Genomic DNA, 18,891 nt, shown 5'->3' on the forward strand with positions numbered 1-18,891 from the left:
CCTATGAGCAGAAAGAGGCACAGCTTTACTGAAGACTACATGTTTGTGTCCAGCTGGTGTGTCAGCTGTTTTCTGGGTGTCCCTGAGCAAGGTCAAAAGTGTCAGGGCTGTCTGGGCAGAAGGAAGGAGGGGAGAAGACCAGAGGTGTCCTGAGGCTGCAGTGTCTGCCTGTCTCTGCATGTCATGTGCCTGGCAGGCACATGGCTGTCCCCTCCAGGAGTGCTGCCAGCCGCACTTTAAACACACATGTGGAATGCCATGGCCTGGCATGGCAGAACAGCAAGTAAGGGGAAGTGTGGGGTTTGGGATGGGGGTTGGAAAGGCTGGCACTGGAGGGAGGAAGAAGAAAAGAGCAAATGAGCAGCAGATGAGGACTCAAGTAAAATTTGATGTTCGTCGACAGCTGTATGGGGGCCAGGGCTGGGAATAGGGTTCTCCAAGCCTTAGCAAAACTGTCAGGAGCATATGTCCATCTTGTGACTTTCTCTGGTTCTGTCACTGCAAAGCAAAGGTTCTCTTCACTCTCACTCCCACCTGTCCACACAAATCAGCCGTTCTCACCAGCACTAGGATGTGAGTGCCGTACCAGCACTTCCTAGTCCTTTCACTGCCCGTGTTCACAGCTCCTGGTGTTCCTGTATGCAGCGTGTGCATACAGCCTTGCACACCTTTCCCCCTGCACCACACCTCCTAAGCCCTGCAGGGAACAGGAGCCTTGTCACTGGTGCCAGCAGCCATACCATGGACCCTTGCAGAAACCATCCTGCCACACAACTGGCTCTCCTCAGCCCAAGGACATCAAAGATGTGAACCTCATCAAAGACACTGCCAGGGCTCTGCTTCTTCACTGCACTGAAGCACGCAGCCACATTCCATCACCTTCACCCTGGGCTACAGAATGGTAATCTTTATGACTTTTGGACCCAGCCAAGGGTTAGGGCAGAGATACAATGCTGCCCTGCTTAAAGAAAGCAAAGCAAACCCATGCAACAGACGAGAGAGACTTTCCTTTGCTTGTAATGTGGATTTCAACGACAAAGCTGTGTGTTTTGCCCTGTAAGTTTAGGAATATTTGTTTGTAATAACATGGTTTTTACACCCTGCTCTGTAATTTCTTGTCGGATTATAGACTACTTCTAAAGGATCTGTAAGAGCTTGCTGAGAAAAACAAGCTCAGGTACTCCTCACTGCCATCTGCTCATGACAATATCCTACCAATATCCTTTGTACCTACCAGGAAGTCTACAAATGGCAAACGGAAAAAAAAAAAATCCCATGTGGCATTGACACCGGGAGATATTTTTGGGAAGAAGTCCCTGTGAATGGATAAGCTGGGAAAAGCCTGAATCGTGCGCCACCAGCTGAGTTCCAGGATGACCACAGCAAGGCAGCTGCTCCCCTGATATCCCATGAATGGTATCGCAAAGGGGATGAGTCTAAACCTTACACCAGAGATGCCCACTCAGCGCGTTCGGAGGCTCACAAACTGTTCACCAGATAAACCGTTCGCCAGAAAAACTGTGCTAAGCACGGCAAATCCTGGACAACTTCCACTGAGGCAACCACGGCAGCCACCAGGCGTAGTTGCACTGAGCAGAGAGAGCCAGAAGAGCGAGCAGGGCTGCATGTAGGGACCAGTGTCTGTGGTTCGTTGTGCGGCCCGGCGCGGAGCAACCCCGTACACCGCCCCGGCCGTTACCGCCGGCCATTAAACCAACGCAGCGCGGCCTCACTTCCGCCTCTCTTCCCTCTCACTTCCGCCTCTCTTCCCTCTCACTTCCGCCTAGCTTCCCTCTCACTTCTGCCTCGCTTCCCTCTCACTTCCGCCTCACGCGCGCCGCCGCAGGGGGCGGGGCCGTGCTGGGTGTGACGTCACTACCGCCACAGGGTTAGGGGCGGGGCCGGAGGGGAAAAGATGGCGCTGAACAGGAACCACTCGCAGGAGGGTGGTGTCGTCATCCCCAATGCCGAGAGGTACCGGGGGGGCCGCGAGGCCGGGCGGGTCTTCCTCACCCCCTGTCCCCTCAGCAGGGGCAGGACGGCGGGGCCCGGTGGTGGGAAGTTCCCACCGGGGCGAGCCCCATTTTCTTCCTGGCTCCGTAGGCCCGGCTCGGCCTGGAGTCAACGTTACTAAAGGGCTCCCTGGCAGGGTCGGGACGGGCTGGGGCGGGCAGTGGGGAGCACGCTTGGCTGGAGTCCGTAGAGCTGCTCCGTCTTCACCGCGGAAGCTCGGGGGTCCTTAAAGCCGCTCCAGTGGGCGTCCTGGATGAAGACTGAGCCTGCCATCGCTTGTAAATGTTAAGGAATTGGGGTTTTATAAAGGTCGTGCACTTAGTGACACCAGAGAGGCAGAGCCTGTTTAAGGTAGGAGTCTTCATCACTTGACTTCATAAGTAAGGAAGTTGATTTCGAAGTTCCTGTGCGCGAAGAAGCGCCTCTCCATGGAAGCACAGCGGGCTGCGCGACGCCTGCGCTCCCCCGAGCGGGGATTGATGGACCAGCTTAACAGACTTGGCCTTCAGTTTGGTCGTGTTTGGGTGCTCCCAGCATCCTGGCAAGAGAAATCCTAGAAGCCCGAGGCCCAGTAAAGGATCAAAGGAGTTAGTTTGGGTCTGGTGGTCAATAAGAAAGTTACACTCCAAAAATATGCTCTGTCGTGTGTTGAATTTGGAGCTGGCTCCTAATATTTCAATCAGTAAGCTCTTCTAATATGTTGAGCTCATGCCAGTTTAAAGGAGATTTCTCTATTCTTTGAATCCTGGGCTGCATCAAAAGCAGTTTGGGCAGTAGGTCAAGGGAGGTGATTCTGCCTCTGTATTCCTCTCTGGTGTGACCTCACCTGGAGTGCTGCATCCAGCTCTTAGGTCCCCAACATAAGAAGGATATTAAACTGTTGGAGCAGGTCCAGAGGAGGCCATGAAGTTGGTAAGAGGAATGAAGCACTTCCTCTGTGAAGACAGGCTGAGAAATGTTGGGGCTGTTCAGCCTGGAGAAGAGAAGTTTGTTTGGAGACCTCCTTGCAACCTTCCAGTATCTGAACGGGACCTACAGGGAAGGCACAGAGGATCTCTTTGTCAGGAGCTGCAGTGCTAGGACAAGGAGTAATGGGTACAAGCTGAAAGGAGGGAAATTTAGGCTAGACATTAGGAAGAAATTCTTTGCTGTGAGGGTGGTGAGGCACTGGAATAGGTTGCCCAGGTGAGCTGTTGATGCCCCAGCCTCAGCAGTATTCAAAGCTGGGTTGGATAACGCCTTGAGCAGACTGATCTAGTAGAAGATGGCCATGGCAGGGAGGTTGCCACTAGGTAATCTTTAAGATCCCTTCCAAGCCTTAACATTGGCTTGAGATCATAAAACCATATGTTCTTTGGGGTGCTGCTCAGTCACAAGTTAGGGCAGTGTGGCTCCACAGGGTGCACAGCCTCCTGTGACAGCCCTGGACAGGCATGCAGGTGCAGACTGGTTCAGCAGCCTAATTACTCTCTGTGGTGGTGGTTTCCTGTTACTTGCTTGTGTGAGTAGCTGGAAAGCAGTAAACATTACAATGATTACATAGAAATTCTTCCCAGTGAGGCAAAATGATGTGAAATGCTGCTTATAAGTCTGTCCCTTCCAGACAATCTGAGAATCTCCATCTAGCTCAGCTATGAAGTAGTGTCCCAGTAGAATTTCTTGGTCAGGTTGATTTTTTTTTTTTTTTTTTTTTTTTTTTTTTTTTTTATTTTTTTCTCCTCAAAACTAGACTTTTCAATGTCTTCATTCTCAGGTAGCTGCATTTTTCATATACATCTATAGTGTTCTTCTCTTCCCTAAAGAGCAAACAACCTGAAACTATGGGGCATTTGGTTGTTTTTCCATATGGTAGCCCTGCAGATTCCCCCTTCCCCAAATAATTGTAGTTTCCTGACTTTATTTGACTTCTACAGTGTACTGAGCAGAAAGATTATTTTAGATCCAGCCTGTTCAGGCTTGTGTTGGCTTAGGGTTTTGTCACTTTGCTTTTCTTGCTCTTGAACCTTGGAATCCTCTGCCACTGTAACACACTGAAGGTTTATCACCTCCAAGGTTCTTTTGTTTATTCTACATGTTTTCTTACTATGTGGTGTGTTTAGATCTGCACTGTAGACTCAGTGACATGCTTTCCCAAGATGGCTAATTTTTTTGTGATTTCATATTTATAATATATTTAATTTTTCATGCACCTCTTAATCCCTGACCCTGCAGTGTTCACAATTCTCATCTGGGTTTGTGTCATTAGGAAACTCTGCTAATGTTCTCATAGATATCCAACAATAATATCTTTATTGCTGACATTGCTGACTCATTGTTTCATTCCTTAACATGGTACTGTTTACTACAAAAACTTTCTTAAGTCACGTGAGGCAGGGTCAGCAGTGAGGATTTCAGTGCAGCCACTTCCTCAGTTAGCACAGTGGGTGTGGTGCTACAGCAGTGCTGTTTTCCAGTGCAGTGGACTTGATTTGAGCATGGGCTCAGGAGGGAGGATTGCTCTGATATTACACCTTGGTATCAAGGGCATGGTTTATGACACCTCAGCCCTTTCTGTGCCCTGATTTTTGGGCCGAGGGTCTTTGTGTGCAGAGTGGAATTCCTCAGTGTGACACCTTTGGAGACAGAACCCCCCCTGTGTATTAAAGGTGCCCTTTATGAAGGAGAAGCAGGGCTTATCTCAGATGAGAGGATGAATTTTCCCATTCCAAATAAATCCCTCTCTGTTCAAAGTCAAAACAGCAGGGCCCAAAGCAGGGCTTTGGGATAATATTCAGAGTTTTGCTGTGCTCTTCCCTTCCACGTGTGATGAGGGTATGTGTCAGGGCTGTTACCAAGTTTGTCTCTCCAATCTGTCTGATTGCCTCCTGCAGTGTCCTCAAACAGTGTAAAGATGTGGAGCTCTCCTTCAGTGACGTGACAGGCAAGCCCGAAATCTTCAAAGGCACCAAGAAAGGAATGCTGTATCTCACCCCTTACAGGGTAAGTCTGATGCCAGCAGGGTTGCTTCTTTCTCAAGGGATCTTGTAAACTTTTAACCAGAAACCTAGCTGATGATGGAAGGAATTTTTGTTGTGGAAGGAACCACTGACAGCACTACGTAGGAGAAGGAAAGGTGGAAATGGGATAGTTCATACCTATGTCACAATCCCAATCACCTACAAAGGCACATGCAGTCTTGGGAATCACTGTCTAGAGAATATATTTCATATCATGTGTCAGTCAGTGATACTTCTTTGCAAACTCTCATAGCTTATCCTTAAAAAGCAGAACAGTAGAACTCTGTAAGTGTGCAGGTGTGTTTTAAGTGGTTTATTATTTTGGAATGTACATGCTTCAGGTGAGTGAGCTATGTGCTGTCAAATCTGTTGGGAGTCCCCAGTACTAAAGCTGTGAAATAATTCATACTCATACTAGAGGTTAAGTTACCCTCTTTTTGGATGCTGATGCTATGAGAACTCCATCATCACTCTCTATTGAATTCAAATAATTCAGAAGCATTCCCTCCTGTCTTGCAGATGATCTTTGTGTCCAAGGGCAAGGATCCTATGCAGTCTTTCATGATGCCGTTTTATTTGGTGAAAGGATGCTCAATTGAGCAGCCTGTTTTCTCTGCCAATTACATCAAAGGACAGATCCAGGCCGAGGCTGGAGGTAGGTGCCAGTGCTTTGGAGGTGGAACTTTTTTGCTGAGCACCAGAACAGTTTATGAGCACAAGAAAGGCAGAAGAGCTGTGGTGGTATATCTGATGTGTCCACACTGAGGCAACTCCCCTGTCCTGCACTTTAGGGCACTGCTACCATGTTACTTTCTGCCCCCAGGCCAGGGACTGACTTGTCCAGAATGACTACTGTTTAATTCTTTAACTTCTGTCTTGCTGTGTGTATCATGTTTACTCAGTTACTCAGTGTGCTTGTTTTTCTCCTGTCTTTGACCTGGAAGGGTGGGTTAAATGACCAAGGCACCAGTCCATGCTATTGACACACAGAATTAGAATTAGCCACCACTTTTGGTTTTTGGGAAGTCAGGAGCCCCTTGGGTATGGTTTGCATGGATCTGGGAGTCTGCTGTCCATCTTTCATGTAGCTTTGATCCCAGTTTGATCGTGTAAGACTTAATGGTGGTGTATATGACCAAACATGGGGAATGGCAGAAGATAAACAGGGATTGGAAACGTGGCTTCTGATTCAAATTTCTTCCCTCTTCAGCCCTTTTATGTGCATTTTCATGGCATCTGAAGTGTTTCTTCTTTTTGCTTTCTGTTTGTAACAGTGTTTTAAAGTGACTGGCTCCTCTGGGGATTGTGGATCAGCCCACTTTGTTGGGCTGAAGTCATTCTAAGGCAGTGGTTTTATACAGGTGAATCTCCAAAGGAATGACTTTATCCATGATGGACTCTTTTGTTATATTTCTATACTTTATTTCCCCTTTGTCCCCAAGAGACTATCGCTCTTGATACTAATTTAATTGTCAGACAAGGAAGATAAGTCTTATATTTAAATGACACATATTTTTTGTTAAAAACACCAGAACCTAAAGCACCTTCCACCAAAAAAACCACCAAATCCCAAAAAGCCCTAAGAAAAGTAAGCACTCTTATCTTGCAAGACATCACCTACTTGAATTTTTTTCTGGGTAATTGCTGTTATACCTCAGCATTTATCTGTCTGAGCTTCTGTGTGTCATTGAGGTTAAAGATGTTGCATTTGATTTAAATCGTAGCTTGAGTTGAAGATCCTGATCTGTAGTTCACTGAGTATATCAATAAAACTTTATCTGAGGGCTTTCACTTAATATCCTCAGTGAAATAAATGTTTGATCTTTATACTGTTCATTATTAGGTTCCATTAAACCTTTCAGGAAAGAAAACCAGCCTTGTATCTACAGTAGGCTGCTTCTACATGACTATAACTTTCAAAGGGTAAAAAAATAAATTCCTGATTCTCTTGAGATATTATTTTGGGGGATGTGTGATAGCAGTGCCATGACTCTTTCTCCATAGTAAAAGGGTGTAAAATAGTTTTGAAATAAAGAAGAAAAAATTGAAGTACAAACAATTTTGCTGTTTTGGCTGGTACTGAAGAGGCTAATAGTCTGATCCCATTCTAATTCTGTCTCCTAGGTGGCTGGGAAGGGCAGGGGACATTTAAACTGACTTTCAACAGTGGAGGAGCCATTGAGTTTGGACAGCTGATGTTGAAAGCTGCTTCTAGTGGTAAGGGATTTTCAGATCCTGTGTTTCCCCTGTGGCTGCCTGAGCAGTAAGCAAATTGCACTTGTTCTGAACTTCACGGTAAGAGGGGTATCCTAAGCCCTCTTCCACGGCAAAGTATGTTTTCCTCTTTCCAGGAGAACTTTTGGTTCCCCTTTCAATCATTTTTCTTTATTTCATCTTAGTGCTTTGTGCAATCAGAATATTTTGGGGTTTGGCCATCTGAGGTGGACCACCTTTTTATACAGAACCTTATTTTTCCTGGAAAAAAGTTGAAATATGTGATGATGAAAAATTGTTTACTTACCTACTCAGCTCAGTTCTAAAATAGTGCAGTAAGATGGGGAAAGCTAACGTGCACATTTGGAGAGGGGAAAAATAGCTTTTAAAAAGCAATTTCTTTTTAAAAACTTCAAATGGAGGAACAAGTACTGTTTTTTTCTGATGAAGTTTTCTTTTTAAAGAAATGTGTTTTTTTAAAATGTACTTGTTTTCAGAAAGAAAGTATATTAAAACAAGGGAAAACACTGCTACTTGCTTTAGAGTGGTGTTTTCTTCAAGCAGTGGGAGCTCTGTGGTGGGCCTGAGACCTGTGAGGTTGTATTTTTGCAGTTGGTTTCCTTTAGCACTTTCTAACTAATGCTTTTCAGGCACAGTACTATACCAGGAGTATATAGTGAATCTAGATAAAGGGAAACACTGCTGCATTAACAGGACTATTTTCGTGTTGTTCTCTACATCTAATTTTAAGAAAAGATGTCTGGCTTACTAAGCATGTGTTCTTAGCTTCCAGTGGCGTTCCTCTGCAGAACCCTGGCTATGGGTACACCCCTGTTCCTGGAGGATATGCACCTGCCCCACCTGCCCCCGGGGGCTACTCACCTGTGCCGGGAGGCTACGCTGCCCCTCCACCACCAAACGGCTCTTATCCCTATGCACCACCTCCAGTGAATGCCTATGGACCTGCTCCACAGCCCATGGGATATCCATATGCCCAGACTCCAGGTTTGGAAGTTCTGTAATGATGACTGTGTCTGATATTAGCTGTGGAGAAATGACAGTGGTACAGTGAGGATTACTGTGAGGGTTGCTGTAGTTTTGTCTCCATCAAGGATCCCCGTCCTTGCAGAAATATGCATATCTGCTGTTGGCCACACCCATGTGTTGCTATAGTTCTAGCTATGTGAAAATGTGGTGTGCAAATTGTGCTGCTGCTTGGTAGAGAATTATTGCCTGCTAACATGACAGGCGTTAGCAAATTATCAAATTGCTGCCGTCTGCATCCCTGCCAAGCCTGGAGAGCTTCCCTTACCACCATTCCTGTCTCCAGCTAATGTGCTGCCAGGCCTGTGAGCTCTCTCCCCTCTGTCCCATGGTTTGTGGTTGAAAGCATCAGCCTGGTGTTGTCTTTTTCAGGTATTTACCCACCGCTTCCAAACATGAACCCCATGTACATGCCACCTCCACCACCCTACTCTGGGGTACCTCCTGCAGGACCCTCAGCCCCCTCAACTCCCCCAGCCTGGGTGACCCCAGGAATGCCAGGTAAATGGGATTGGGCAGTTGCCAGGGGCTGGGTGCAAAAGGGTGCCTGGGGGCTTGAGCCGAGGGTACCATGGGCACAGCATGGGGTTGAGAAGCTGCTGTTGCAAGAGCTCCAAGTCTTCTGTAAGGAGCTGCTCAGTCTTGCACTGCATAGCTTGTGGTCAGCCCTAGCCAGCTTTCCTGAGCTGCTCTGAGTTCTAACCCAGCTTGCTGCAGTTCCTGTTGGCTCCTCAGGCCTTTGTTGCCTCCTTAGAAGAGGCGAGGCTGGGGAGAAGGCTCTGAAGCTAGGGCCATTTCCTTAGATATTTAAGGTGACTTTTTTCCCTTCCTTTCCAGGAGGCAGTAAGGCCATGGAAGCTGCTTCCAGTGCATATTACAACCCTGCCAATCCACACAATGTGTACATGCCCATGGTGAGTACGATGCCTGGTCTTCATGTGCCTACGCCCTCCTCTGTCACTAGCAAAGATGGTGCTTTGCTTTCTTAGCAGAGTCTAGTGTACCTTCATGCTGAACATACACAGAAAGTATGCATTTTTCTGGGAGATAGGCTGCCATGAAGAAGGCTGGTTAAATTTTCAGTGAGAAAAGAAGGAAGGCCCTAAGATTGATCCAATCACAGCCATTTATTACCTGTCCTACTCCTAGTCATAATAGACTTGCATGGGCACAGAGAAAACACAGAGCTCTCTGCATCCACTGGGCCTGAAAATGAGGAAGGTTAAAGAACAGGTTGCTTAAGGATGATGGCATGTGGGTTTCTGTTTTGCCTTCTTTCTGGGCTGTATGGAGACAGGGAGGTCTCTTACTGTTCAGTCAGTGGCAGCCAGTAGGTTGTACATCTGGTACCTGGCGGTTTGGCTGTGCCTCTCACTGCCTTGATTGGCTCTAGCAGGCTGGAGACTAATGGGGTAGCAAAGCTGCCTCTCAGCCCAGGGTTTCCTGTCTGCTGGGTCAGAGCTGTGAGTTTCAACAGGGACAAAGCCCTGAGGATGGCATTGAAAACATCCATTTGCAGTAGACCGTTTGTTTGGGTTTGAGGGGACTTTAACTAGAAATGTTATGGAGACAGCATGTATCATGGAACATAGCTAATACTAGAGAGGAATGGTGCTGTGAAATGACAGCTTAAACCATAGAACTTGGTTCTATCTCTAGCTCACTCACTGCAGGGCACTCTTTTCTGGTGAGCAAACCCTGGGAATGCCTGGAAAGAGCTGGTCATAAAACAAGCATAGTTGTTGACTCTACTGTATCTCTTTCCAGGATCAGCCACCTCCTTATACACCTCCTGAGGATAAGAAGAACAACTAACATAAGGAAGTTGCATCCAGCCTCCCACATTCTCTCTCCCTGAAGACAACTTGGCTGTTAGTACCCCTCAAGTTAGCGTATCTCTAGATCTCTGTTTCTCTACAATAGATATAGTGCTGGGCAGCTCAGCACCTGCCCTCCTTAAACATTGAGTCAGTGGCAATACAAGGCAGAGCAACAGCACTTTCCTACTTACTTGCTTTATCTCATGGGGTCGAAGGACTAAACTTTTGCCCTGCCATTGGCTCGAGGAGAGAGATGGACTTCTTATTAAACTGTATCAGATGACTAATCTAGGACTAAAATGTGAAGGCTCTGGGATCTTGTTGGAGAAAAACAACTTGGAATACCAAACTTTTGACTTCTGAAGCACCATCCAGGAGGAAAGGTGTAGAGAGCTATGAGGTTCTCTGCATAGACCCTCAGGTGCCCTAGAAAGGTGTTAAATTTCCTTAAATTCTAGGGCAGTTCAGTGTGAGGTGGGACTTTGGAAATCCTGTATTGTATTTGAAGTGTGTGGCATCCTGGACTAACAGCTGAGGGCTGATGACCTTGGGAAGTGCATTTGAAGAGACACTGAATCATTTGGCTACAAGAGGGAAGGGGGTGGGTCCCAACCAACCTGTCTTTGTAGCCATTGAATGGAGAAGCAAACAAAGGTGTGCCTCAGGGCAGTGAGATCATAAACTGGCAGGCCTGAGGATCAGTCTGACTTTTCCCTGTCGGAGCAGGCCCTATCTCTGTGCAATGATCCTGTGTCAAGCAGCCATTCTTCAAGCATAATGGAGTCAAGTGCTGCACAGGAGGCTGCCTGCCTTGGAGCAAAATATGTTACATTAGGCAGATGACCAGGCACTAGACTTGTCGGGAAAGAAGTCCTGCAGCCCTGGCTCCCTCTGCTGAGCGAATCTGTGCTGTGTGCTACCTCCACAGGGAAAAACTGGCCTTCACCTTTTCCTTCAGGAGCCAGGCTGTGTGTGCCCACGTCGGAGCAATGTGGGCAGGTGGGCACTGTAATGCCAGAGTTGGTTGCTTACACGTGCAGTGCCCCTAGGCTGGGAGCTGCTGTCTGGGTGGGAGTTACTAATGCTTGGCTCTCTTGCTGAGACTCTGGCTGCTCAGCCACAACCCTTTGTTTTTCCTTATGCCATAGTGCTGTTAAACCTGTTCTGAAGAGAGTCTCTAGTGTGGTGGAGACCCTTGTGATCCTTTACATATAGGGTGATTGTACGTCTTCCTACAGCCTCCCTGCCTTCACAAGGAGGGGGAAGGTGTGTTTTCCCTCTTCCTTCCCTGTATGGCAGGGCTCTCCTGCAAGTCAGGTTTGCGCAACTTAAAAGTATGAATTCCTAAAGCAGTTCCACGTGGGGGGGAAGTAAGTTTCCTTATCTATGAACACTTTTTCTGACTTAAGATATATTCTAACACCTCTGTATTTAAAAAAAAAAGTCAACCATGAATGTTTGTAACTTTTTGAATTGCACTTTAATACAGGAGTGTTGATACCTTTATCTGCCAGTTCACCGTTGTGTGTGTGTTGTGTTATAATGACCTTAATTCTTGCATACTGCACAGAGGGCTGGAATGAACTACAACCACTACTGCTGTTCCCTTGGATCATCTGTGGGTCAGTACCTCTCCCTGGTATGTGGCTGAGCTGGACCTGGAATCAAGTAACTGCGGGGAGTGAAGAAGGTGGAGCTTATCCCCTTGCTTCCTGGGAAGGGTGGAAGGCTGATGGGTGCCTGTGATTATGCCCAGGTATCCAGAACTGCCATATGTTCATGTCCCATCACTGCATGTAGCAGGGGCTGTGTCACGCTGCTGCTACTCACTACAGCTACATTCATAGCACCTCTTCTGTGTACCTTGCACCAGAGGGAAGGCTTTAAAGTCTTTAAAAGAAACTCGTTGCCAGCAATTTTTTTCAAGCATAGTAAGGAAAATGGTACTTGGTACTGTAAAATCTGTTTCTCCTTGTGCCAAGGAATGCTGCTGTCCTGCTGAATTTGATGCAACTACTAGAAAGCCATTTCCTACTCTGCATCAGTCCAGTTTCTGACAGGAAACCAGTTCTGTTTCCTAGCATAGTTGTTCCTGTTTTGAGGTAATGACCCTGTAATCCTGTATTAACCAAGCAGCTATAGCTAGCAACACATGAGACAGAGTCTGTGATCTACTTCCCTTTATCTCAATCAATTTGCCTCAATCACTCCCCAAGAAAACAGCTCCTTGGTTTGTTAGCAAGTCCCTCTTTATTAGAACTGTTAAGTGTGTTCAGTATCTTGACCCTGCACCCCAGAGAAAGTTTGTGGAAGGGGCTAGAATCAACCATTTGGTCCTTCAGGAACCAGAGTGAACAGATGATCAGGAACCCTCCCACAGCTGAACAGAAAAAGAGATTTTTTAAATTTTTTTTTTTCTAATCTAAAATGTGGTATTTCCCCAGTCTGAGACTTAATTTTGTGTCACCTAGAATTCATCTATAGGTTGTCTGCTGTATGAAGGTGAAGCAGTTGAGGGCTTTAGACTATCCTGACACCCCCTTCCAGTATATTAGTGCAGGCTTCTCCTCAGGATCGAGCTGTGGATGTAAGGGCCTGTGGAAGAAGCAGCCTTTCCCTGAGAAACCCTGTGTTTTCAGCCTGCTAGAGTAGGATCTGATCCTTCTTTTAGCAGAAATTTCCTTCTAGAGAAAGAAGGATACAACTCTCAGCTTGGAGGCACCTGTCACCAACTCCCAACCCAAAATACCACATCAACTGAGTATCAGAATCTTCCTGCCAGCACTGCTACACAGTGTGCTATGGCTCTGTGGTTTTTGGTGTGTACCACAGCATGGCTCCCAGGGTTGCGTATGGCTCATGGAGATTTTTGTTCTGCTGTGCTGTAAACTTCTACCAGAGCAGCTTTAATACAATGCTAGCATGCACTGTAGTGCTGGCCTCTAGGATGGTGGCAGCAGGATCAGGCCTGCAAGCAAAGCCTCACTGCACAGGACTATTATGCCTCTAGGAGCTCTTGGTCCTGGTGGGGATACGTGGGAGAGATGCAGCCCGGTTGACAGCCCCTTATTCTAAAGCAAGCTGATTACAGCAAAAGAAAGAAGGTGACCAAGTCTGATCTTTGAGGTTAATGCCATCACACACTTGGGGGATGAGGCTGAGGGAAAAGGGGATGTCACAACCCTTGGAGATACTAAAGCACCCAAAGCCTTTCTACAGGTGTAGTTCAAACAGCCCCTGCAGCAGCCAGTAGTATTCAGCTCAAAGCAATGAAGTTCTCAGGTGTCAGAGCTGGCAAACTTCAGTAGTGGCTGGACTTGTATGGCATCTTCCACAGGAGGATCTCAAAAGGTTTTGCAATCACCGAGGCACTAAGCTGTGCACACCCCTAGGCAGTGGGCAACAAGAATTCCTGATTTACGCAGATGGAGCAGACATCATCGAGCTGGTACCAGGGGACGGTCACTGCCCAGCACTGCTGGGCTCACCAGCAAAAGGCACTTGTGCAGTGAAGAGCCACTTGCCCTGGGGTCTCACAGCTCACCCTGGTGCTGGTCCACACCCCATCCAGTGGGCCCTGTCACAGAAAGGCTGGGTGGAAATCCTTGCCGGGGGCTTGCTGTCTGACAATGTGCCAGGGCTGTACTGGGAGTGCCACGGGACGGAGATACCACATCACCACCCCTGAGGGGTTAATAACGACTGTGAAGTTGTCTGCTGTCTTTAAGGCCCCAACGACCTTCCCGACATACACGTCTTGGACCTGAAAGAGAGAGATGGAGCTACCAGCAATTCCAGACCTTTCATCTTGAGGTCCAGCTGTGGTCACCGACATGACGTAGTGGGACAGGGTACAGCAGGGGGAAATGGAAGAGTGATCCAGTGGACAGCTGCCCCTTCATCCCAGAGGCATGTAGTGAGAGTACTCTCCCCCAAAATGCAGAGAGCTGGGAAGAGGGGGATCCATGTGCCACAGGACTGCCCTGCTGTGCGGGGTGTCAGTGGGGCTCACCTCATACACAGCATCCTCAGGGAAGTGGAGCTTAGCCAGGCTGGTGGTGTAGCGGAAGGGCATATCCATCCTGCGGCTGAAGAACACAAGGGCACTGGCAGCCTGGGACAGTGGGCGCAGAAACACCTCGATGTAGGATTTCTCCTGGGGGTGGGGATAGGTGGGTGAGACAGAGTTGCTAGGAGCAGTGTAACTTCTGACTTTGACCTGTGGGGCTGCTACACCAGCAGGCCCACAACTCCCACAGCTCTCCTACTCCTGTTTCTCTGCATTGCTTCCCTCTCCCACTTTATTTTGATGCTCTGTGCTACTTCTGTCTGCTTTCCCAAATGTATCTATCTGCTTTCCGCCTAACCTTGACAATCCTGCGCCCCTGGATTCCCAGAGGGTCCTGGTTGATCTGGATCATCAGACGGTTCTGCAGGATCTCCTTGGCACTGGGGGAGATGGAGCGGAGATCTGCAGACATGAGGAGCGGAGCTGCCATCACTGTCCACAAAGCCATTTGAGAGCGTGACTGCTCGTAGCTAAGGCCAAAGTTTCCAATGATGAGCTGGAAGAAACAGAAAAAGGTTAGAAACTTGTCTGCTTGTCACCCGTGGTGAGGCTGCTTCCTGCTGGGAGGGAACGCACAGGAGAAACCTCACACACGCTTTTCCTTCCCCTTAAGTAGTCCACTGCTGCCACAGCCACCAGGATATCTTAGCCCTGCTAGCAACATACATTCAAATGCACTCATTACTGCCCTTTGTTTCACCACTATTTGCCCTCAGGCTGTGCAGGGAAGGACAAGAACACCTGGAGAACTTGACAGGTAAACTCAAGTGGTGAAGGGTTCATTACAACCATGGGTTTTTCCCGCAGCTTAGCCAAGGGCAACGCCAGCTTTGCCTCTGCAGCAACAGGGCTCCTGCTCCTCGATCTTTTTCTTTGCCCTGCCCCTAGAAGGGGATCCCTGGAGAGCCTCATCCCCAGACAAGGTCAAAGCACCCACCACCCATCCGCACCATGTCTGGGTCATTCCAGTGACCGGGTCCAGCTGCTGGCTGCAGCACATCCTGGTTTGTGAAGAACCAGTCCACAATGGAAAGTACACTGTCCCAGGAGTCCTGGATGTCATCATAGTTACGCCACAGGTTGCAGATCTCTGCCAGGATGGTGTAGTTCACCTGACAAGGAGAACAGTGTCAGGCAGGAGAGAAAAAAAGAACTGTTCTGCAAGGGGGGAGAGACGGAAGCAACACTGTTGAATTGTTGAGAGCTGCACTGTCCAGCAAGAATGTGAAATGCAGAAGAATCTGGAGAAGGGCAAGGAGGGAAGGGTAAGGAGGCAAGACAAGAGTCATATCCCACTGTGTTTGGGTACACCCCAGCATGAGAGGATGTCTGGCAGAAAAATCATAGAGGCCGTGGGGAAATATGATAACCCATCAGCCACAAGAATGAGAGCAGCTCAGGATTGACTCAAAAAGTGAAAGAGGAAATACGTGAGTGCAACCAATTCTCAAGAAACATATACTAGGAAGATTATCCTATTTCAAGCACTGAAACCAGACAGGATTGTCTCACAAGAAGACTGCCAGGACCAACCCCACACCCTCTAAGCAGGGAGAACATACACCCCAGAGCCTTCTTCCCACAAACCCCCAAGTGTCCCCAGATGACTGGCAGGAAGGCCACATTCCCTCTGGGGACCTGTAGCACCATTCAGAAGTGGAAAAATAAGTGGCGTGTAACACCCTGTTCCTGGTGCTCCAGCAAGAGCTCCTCCAGGGCACAGGGGATAAAGGAACTTGCCAACAGATAGGAAAACCCTTACCTTGGGGGGAAGACCCCCCTGATATGCTGGCCAGCTGCAGGAGTAGACAATGGGGCGGCCTGTGGCATTCAAGGCCCTTGCCATTTCTGGGTATCCTTAGGGAGAGAAGATGACAACCAGTGAAGGGAGTGGATGGCAGTAGCCCATGTCCCAGTAGCAGCCTTTGTCCCAGCCCACCTAGCAAGGGGAATACCAGGCTAGTCTGGCTTCCTTCCTTATACCAGTTCCAGGGCACACAAACTCCTGCCTCTTTTCCCAACAGCTGCAATAGGAGGCACAAGGGAAGAACACTGTCTGAGTGTTGCTGCAGAGGGCCAGCAGCCCAACTCAAGCAGCAGGGGAGGAATGTTAGAGGCTGGTGAACTTCTACCTTTTGCCTGCTCCTCTGCAGATGAGTAGCACCCATCCAGCTTCAGCATGTCCACACCCCATGCTGCAAAGGTCTGGGCATCCTGCTTCACATGTTCCAACATGGTGCCTGGATAGCCCCCACAGGTGAAGATGCCCAGGTCACCGTAAATGCCCAGCTTCAGGCCCCTGGCATGGACCTGTGAGGAGAGCACAGCTGCAAGGAGCTAACGAAGGGATCCAAGGTGTATCCCAGGTACCAGGGTCCTCTTTTCCTTCCCATCTCTCCCACCATACTGGCATGGGGACAGAGATCCCCAGTGGCCCCCAGGAGGCACTCACATAGTCAGCCAGAGCCTTAATTCCACTGGGAAATCTCTTGGGGTCGGGAGCCAGGTGTCCGGCCGTGTCCCGCTGCTTGGCAGACCAGCAGTCATCAATGTTGATGTACTCGTAGCCCAGCTCCCTCCAGCCGTCCTCTGCCAGCCGGTCTGCCATCTCGAAGAAGAGCTGCTCGCTGGGGATTAACAAGACGTGGCAGGCTGGGACTCTGCGACCCTTGTGCCTCACCAGATGAGGTAGGCAGAGGGATTTGGGGGGCTCTACAGGGCTGGCCCGGGCCATAGGAGGGTCTCTAGCGCTCCCATTTAAACCCTGTCCGTGTTTATTGACCTCACGGAGGGGGAAGAGTTTCCCCGAGTGCCTGGCCACATCCTTCAGCTCTGGGGGCTCTCCTGCCCAGCACCGGGGCGTCTGAGCCTCCCCTCCTCCCATGCACCACCCATCCCGGAGTCCCAGGGACTCAGACGGTGCCAGATCCACGCCGGGCCTAAAGTTCGACCCGACCGAGCCCCATCCGCTGACCTGATGCAGTTGCGGGGATCCGCCTGGCAGTCCACGTTGCAGCGGAACCTCTCCCAGGACATCCAGCCCATGGGGGGAGTGCGGGCCAGCCCGTTCTCCAGGGCCACGGAGGGCAGCGCCAAGGCCAGAGCCAAGGCCAGCCCGTTCAGCAGCACCGTCTCCATCGCCGCCGCCGGGGCACAGAGCGGCTCTCCCGGCCCGGCCCCGCTCACATGATGATCCGCATCACCTGACCGGCCGCCCACGCCTCCCGCAGCACCGCGCCCCGCCGGATCGTGCCCCATAGCCGTGCCTCCCCATTAACACCGCTCTCCCCCGGCTGCACCCTGCTAGGATCGCACCCTGTCCGTGCTGCACCCCACTGCTGCTGCAGCCCATCAGCGCTACGCCCGGCCCCTACTGAGCCCCATTGCAGCTGCACCCCGCTGCAGCCACCCTGTCACCGCCGCCCCCCCGTGCCTGCTGCACCCCAGCAGCGCCTCTGGGAACGGGGAGTTTAGGTCCCTCCCCCGGGTGGCGACCCCGCAGAGGTGTCGGGCGGAGCGAAGGGGTGCGGGAGGACGCGGCCCCGGTCTGGCTGCGGTGTCCCCGGCCCCCCCGCTCCCCCCGGCGGGGCGGTGCTGTGCTGTGCTGCCGGCGCGGCGGGACGGCCCCGCCGGCCGCTGGAGCCTTCCCTGCCCGGCCGCGGCAGGGCCGGGCTGCCCCGCACCGCCGAGCAGGAGCGGCCGGAGGTGAGCCGGGCCGGGCCGGGGTCCCGCCGTCGCAGGGGAGGCGCTGGGCAAGGGACGGGGACGGGGACCGGGACGGGGCAGGGCGGGGCGGGAGCGGCCTCGGGGGTCGCAGGCGCACGACGAACACACCCACGGAGGGGCACGCACACACAAAGACACGCAGCCCCGTTGCACAGGCTGTGTGCGCCCGCTCACAAAGACAGAGCCCCGCACGGCACACGTGGGACCCCCGCAGTCCCCTCGCGTCAGGGCCGGCTCGGGCCGTCCCGGCTGTCCTCAACCTCAGTGTTCCAGGCTGGAAGCTCCCTGGGGCAGAGCACCTCCATGGAACAGCCTTTCCTTGGGGCTGATCGGGGTCTCGGGTGTTTTTCAACTGGGGTCCGTTCCCCCATGTCCTCAGCCGTGCCCCACAAGCCCTGATGGGAGAGGGGGGCTCTGGGAGGGATTCTGGATGTTGCTTAGCAGTGGGGAGCTCCTAGCTCCCAAATCTGCCCTGGGAGTGGTGGCTGTGGTTTTTTTTTTTTTCCTGCATATTTCTGTGTGTGGAGTTCTAGCATTGGAAATCCTTTTGCAATTGAACAATCCACAAAGACTGTGCTGGCTCTGTCCTTCAAGGAAGGCTCTGTCCTCCCCGACCTGCCTGCCACAGGGCCTCCAAAAATGGGACATTGACAGCTTATACAAAACATTTCTTTTTTTTCTTTTAATAAACCCAAAACAAACCCAGGAGCCAGAAAACAAGCCCAATGGAGCACTGGCCTGAGCTGGGATGGGGCTCAGACTTTGAAGAGAGTGTGTGTTCCCCCAGTTTTGCCGTCCCAGTTAACAGTGCAGCTTGCCTGCACTGAGGACCCTGGATTTCTGGAGTGGGAGTGACACAGCTCTCCCAGCTTTGTCAGTCCCAAACTGTTCTGGTCTGTAACTCCTCCTTCTTCATCCTTTCCCTCTAACAAAGGATGCTGCTCATCACACTGAAGCTTAGGACACCCTCGGCTAGGGAGCAGCCTGGCCAAGGAAGACAGCAAGGGTT

The 18,891-nt window shown here is 50.2% G+C and overlaps 2 protein-coding genes across 2 annotated transcripts; one reads left to right on the plus strand and one right to left on the minus strand.

Annotated features, from left to right (window-relative positions):
• The first annotated feature begins 1,899 nt into the window (after positions 1-1,899).
• Positions 1,900-11,593, plus strand: WBP2NL (WBP2 N-terminal like). Its single transcript, XM_062492239.1, has 8 exons — positions 1,900-1,974; positions 4,884-4,992; positions 5,529-5,664; positions 7,134-7,226; positions 8,010-8,228; positions 8,640-8,768; positions 9,105-9,181; positions 10,035-11,593. Exons 1-8 carry the CDS (start codon positions 1,916-1,918, stop codon positions 10,080-10,082), a joined length of 870 nt encoding a protein of 289 aa, XP_062348223.1. The 5' UTR covers positions 1,900-1,915; the 3' UTR covers positions 10,083-11,593.
• A 47-nt stretch (positions 11,594-11,640) lies between these two features.
• NAGA (alpha-N-acetylgalactosaminidase) lies at positions 11,641-17,371 on the minus strand. The gene is given in 10 exon segments (XM_062492241.1): positions 11,641-13,850; positions 14,100-14,243; positions 14,455-14,652; positions 15,107-15,268; positions 15,919-16,013; positions 16,289-16,466; positions 16,609-16,783; positions 17,131-17,331; positions 17,333-17,350; positions 17,352-17,371. Coding segments are annotated over 10 exon segments (1,359 nt in total). The 5' UTR covers positions 17,357-17,371; the 3' UTR covers positions 11,641-13,667.
• Positions 17,372-18,891: the final 1,520 nt, after the last annotated feature.

This window comes from Cinclus cinclus, chromosome 4 (assembly GCF_963662255.1).
Source record: "Cinclus cinclus chromosome 4, bCinCin1.1, whole genome shotgun sequence".
In the NCBI taxonomy this organism is placed as follows: Eukaryota; Metazoa; Chordata; class Aves; order Passeriformes; family Cinclidae; genus Cinclus; species Cinclus cinclus.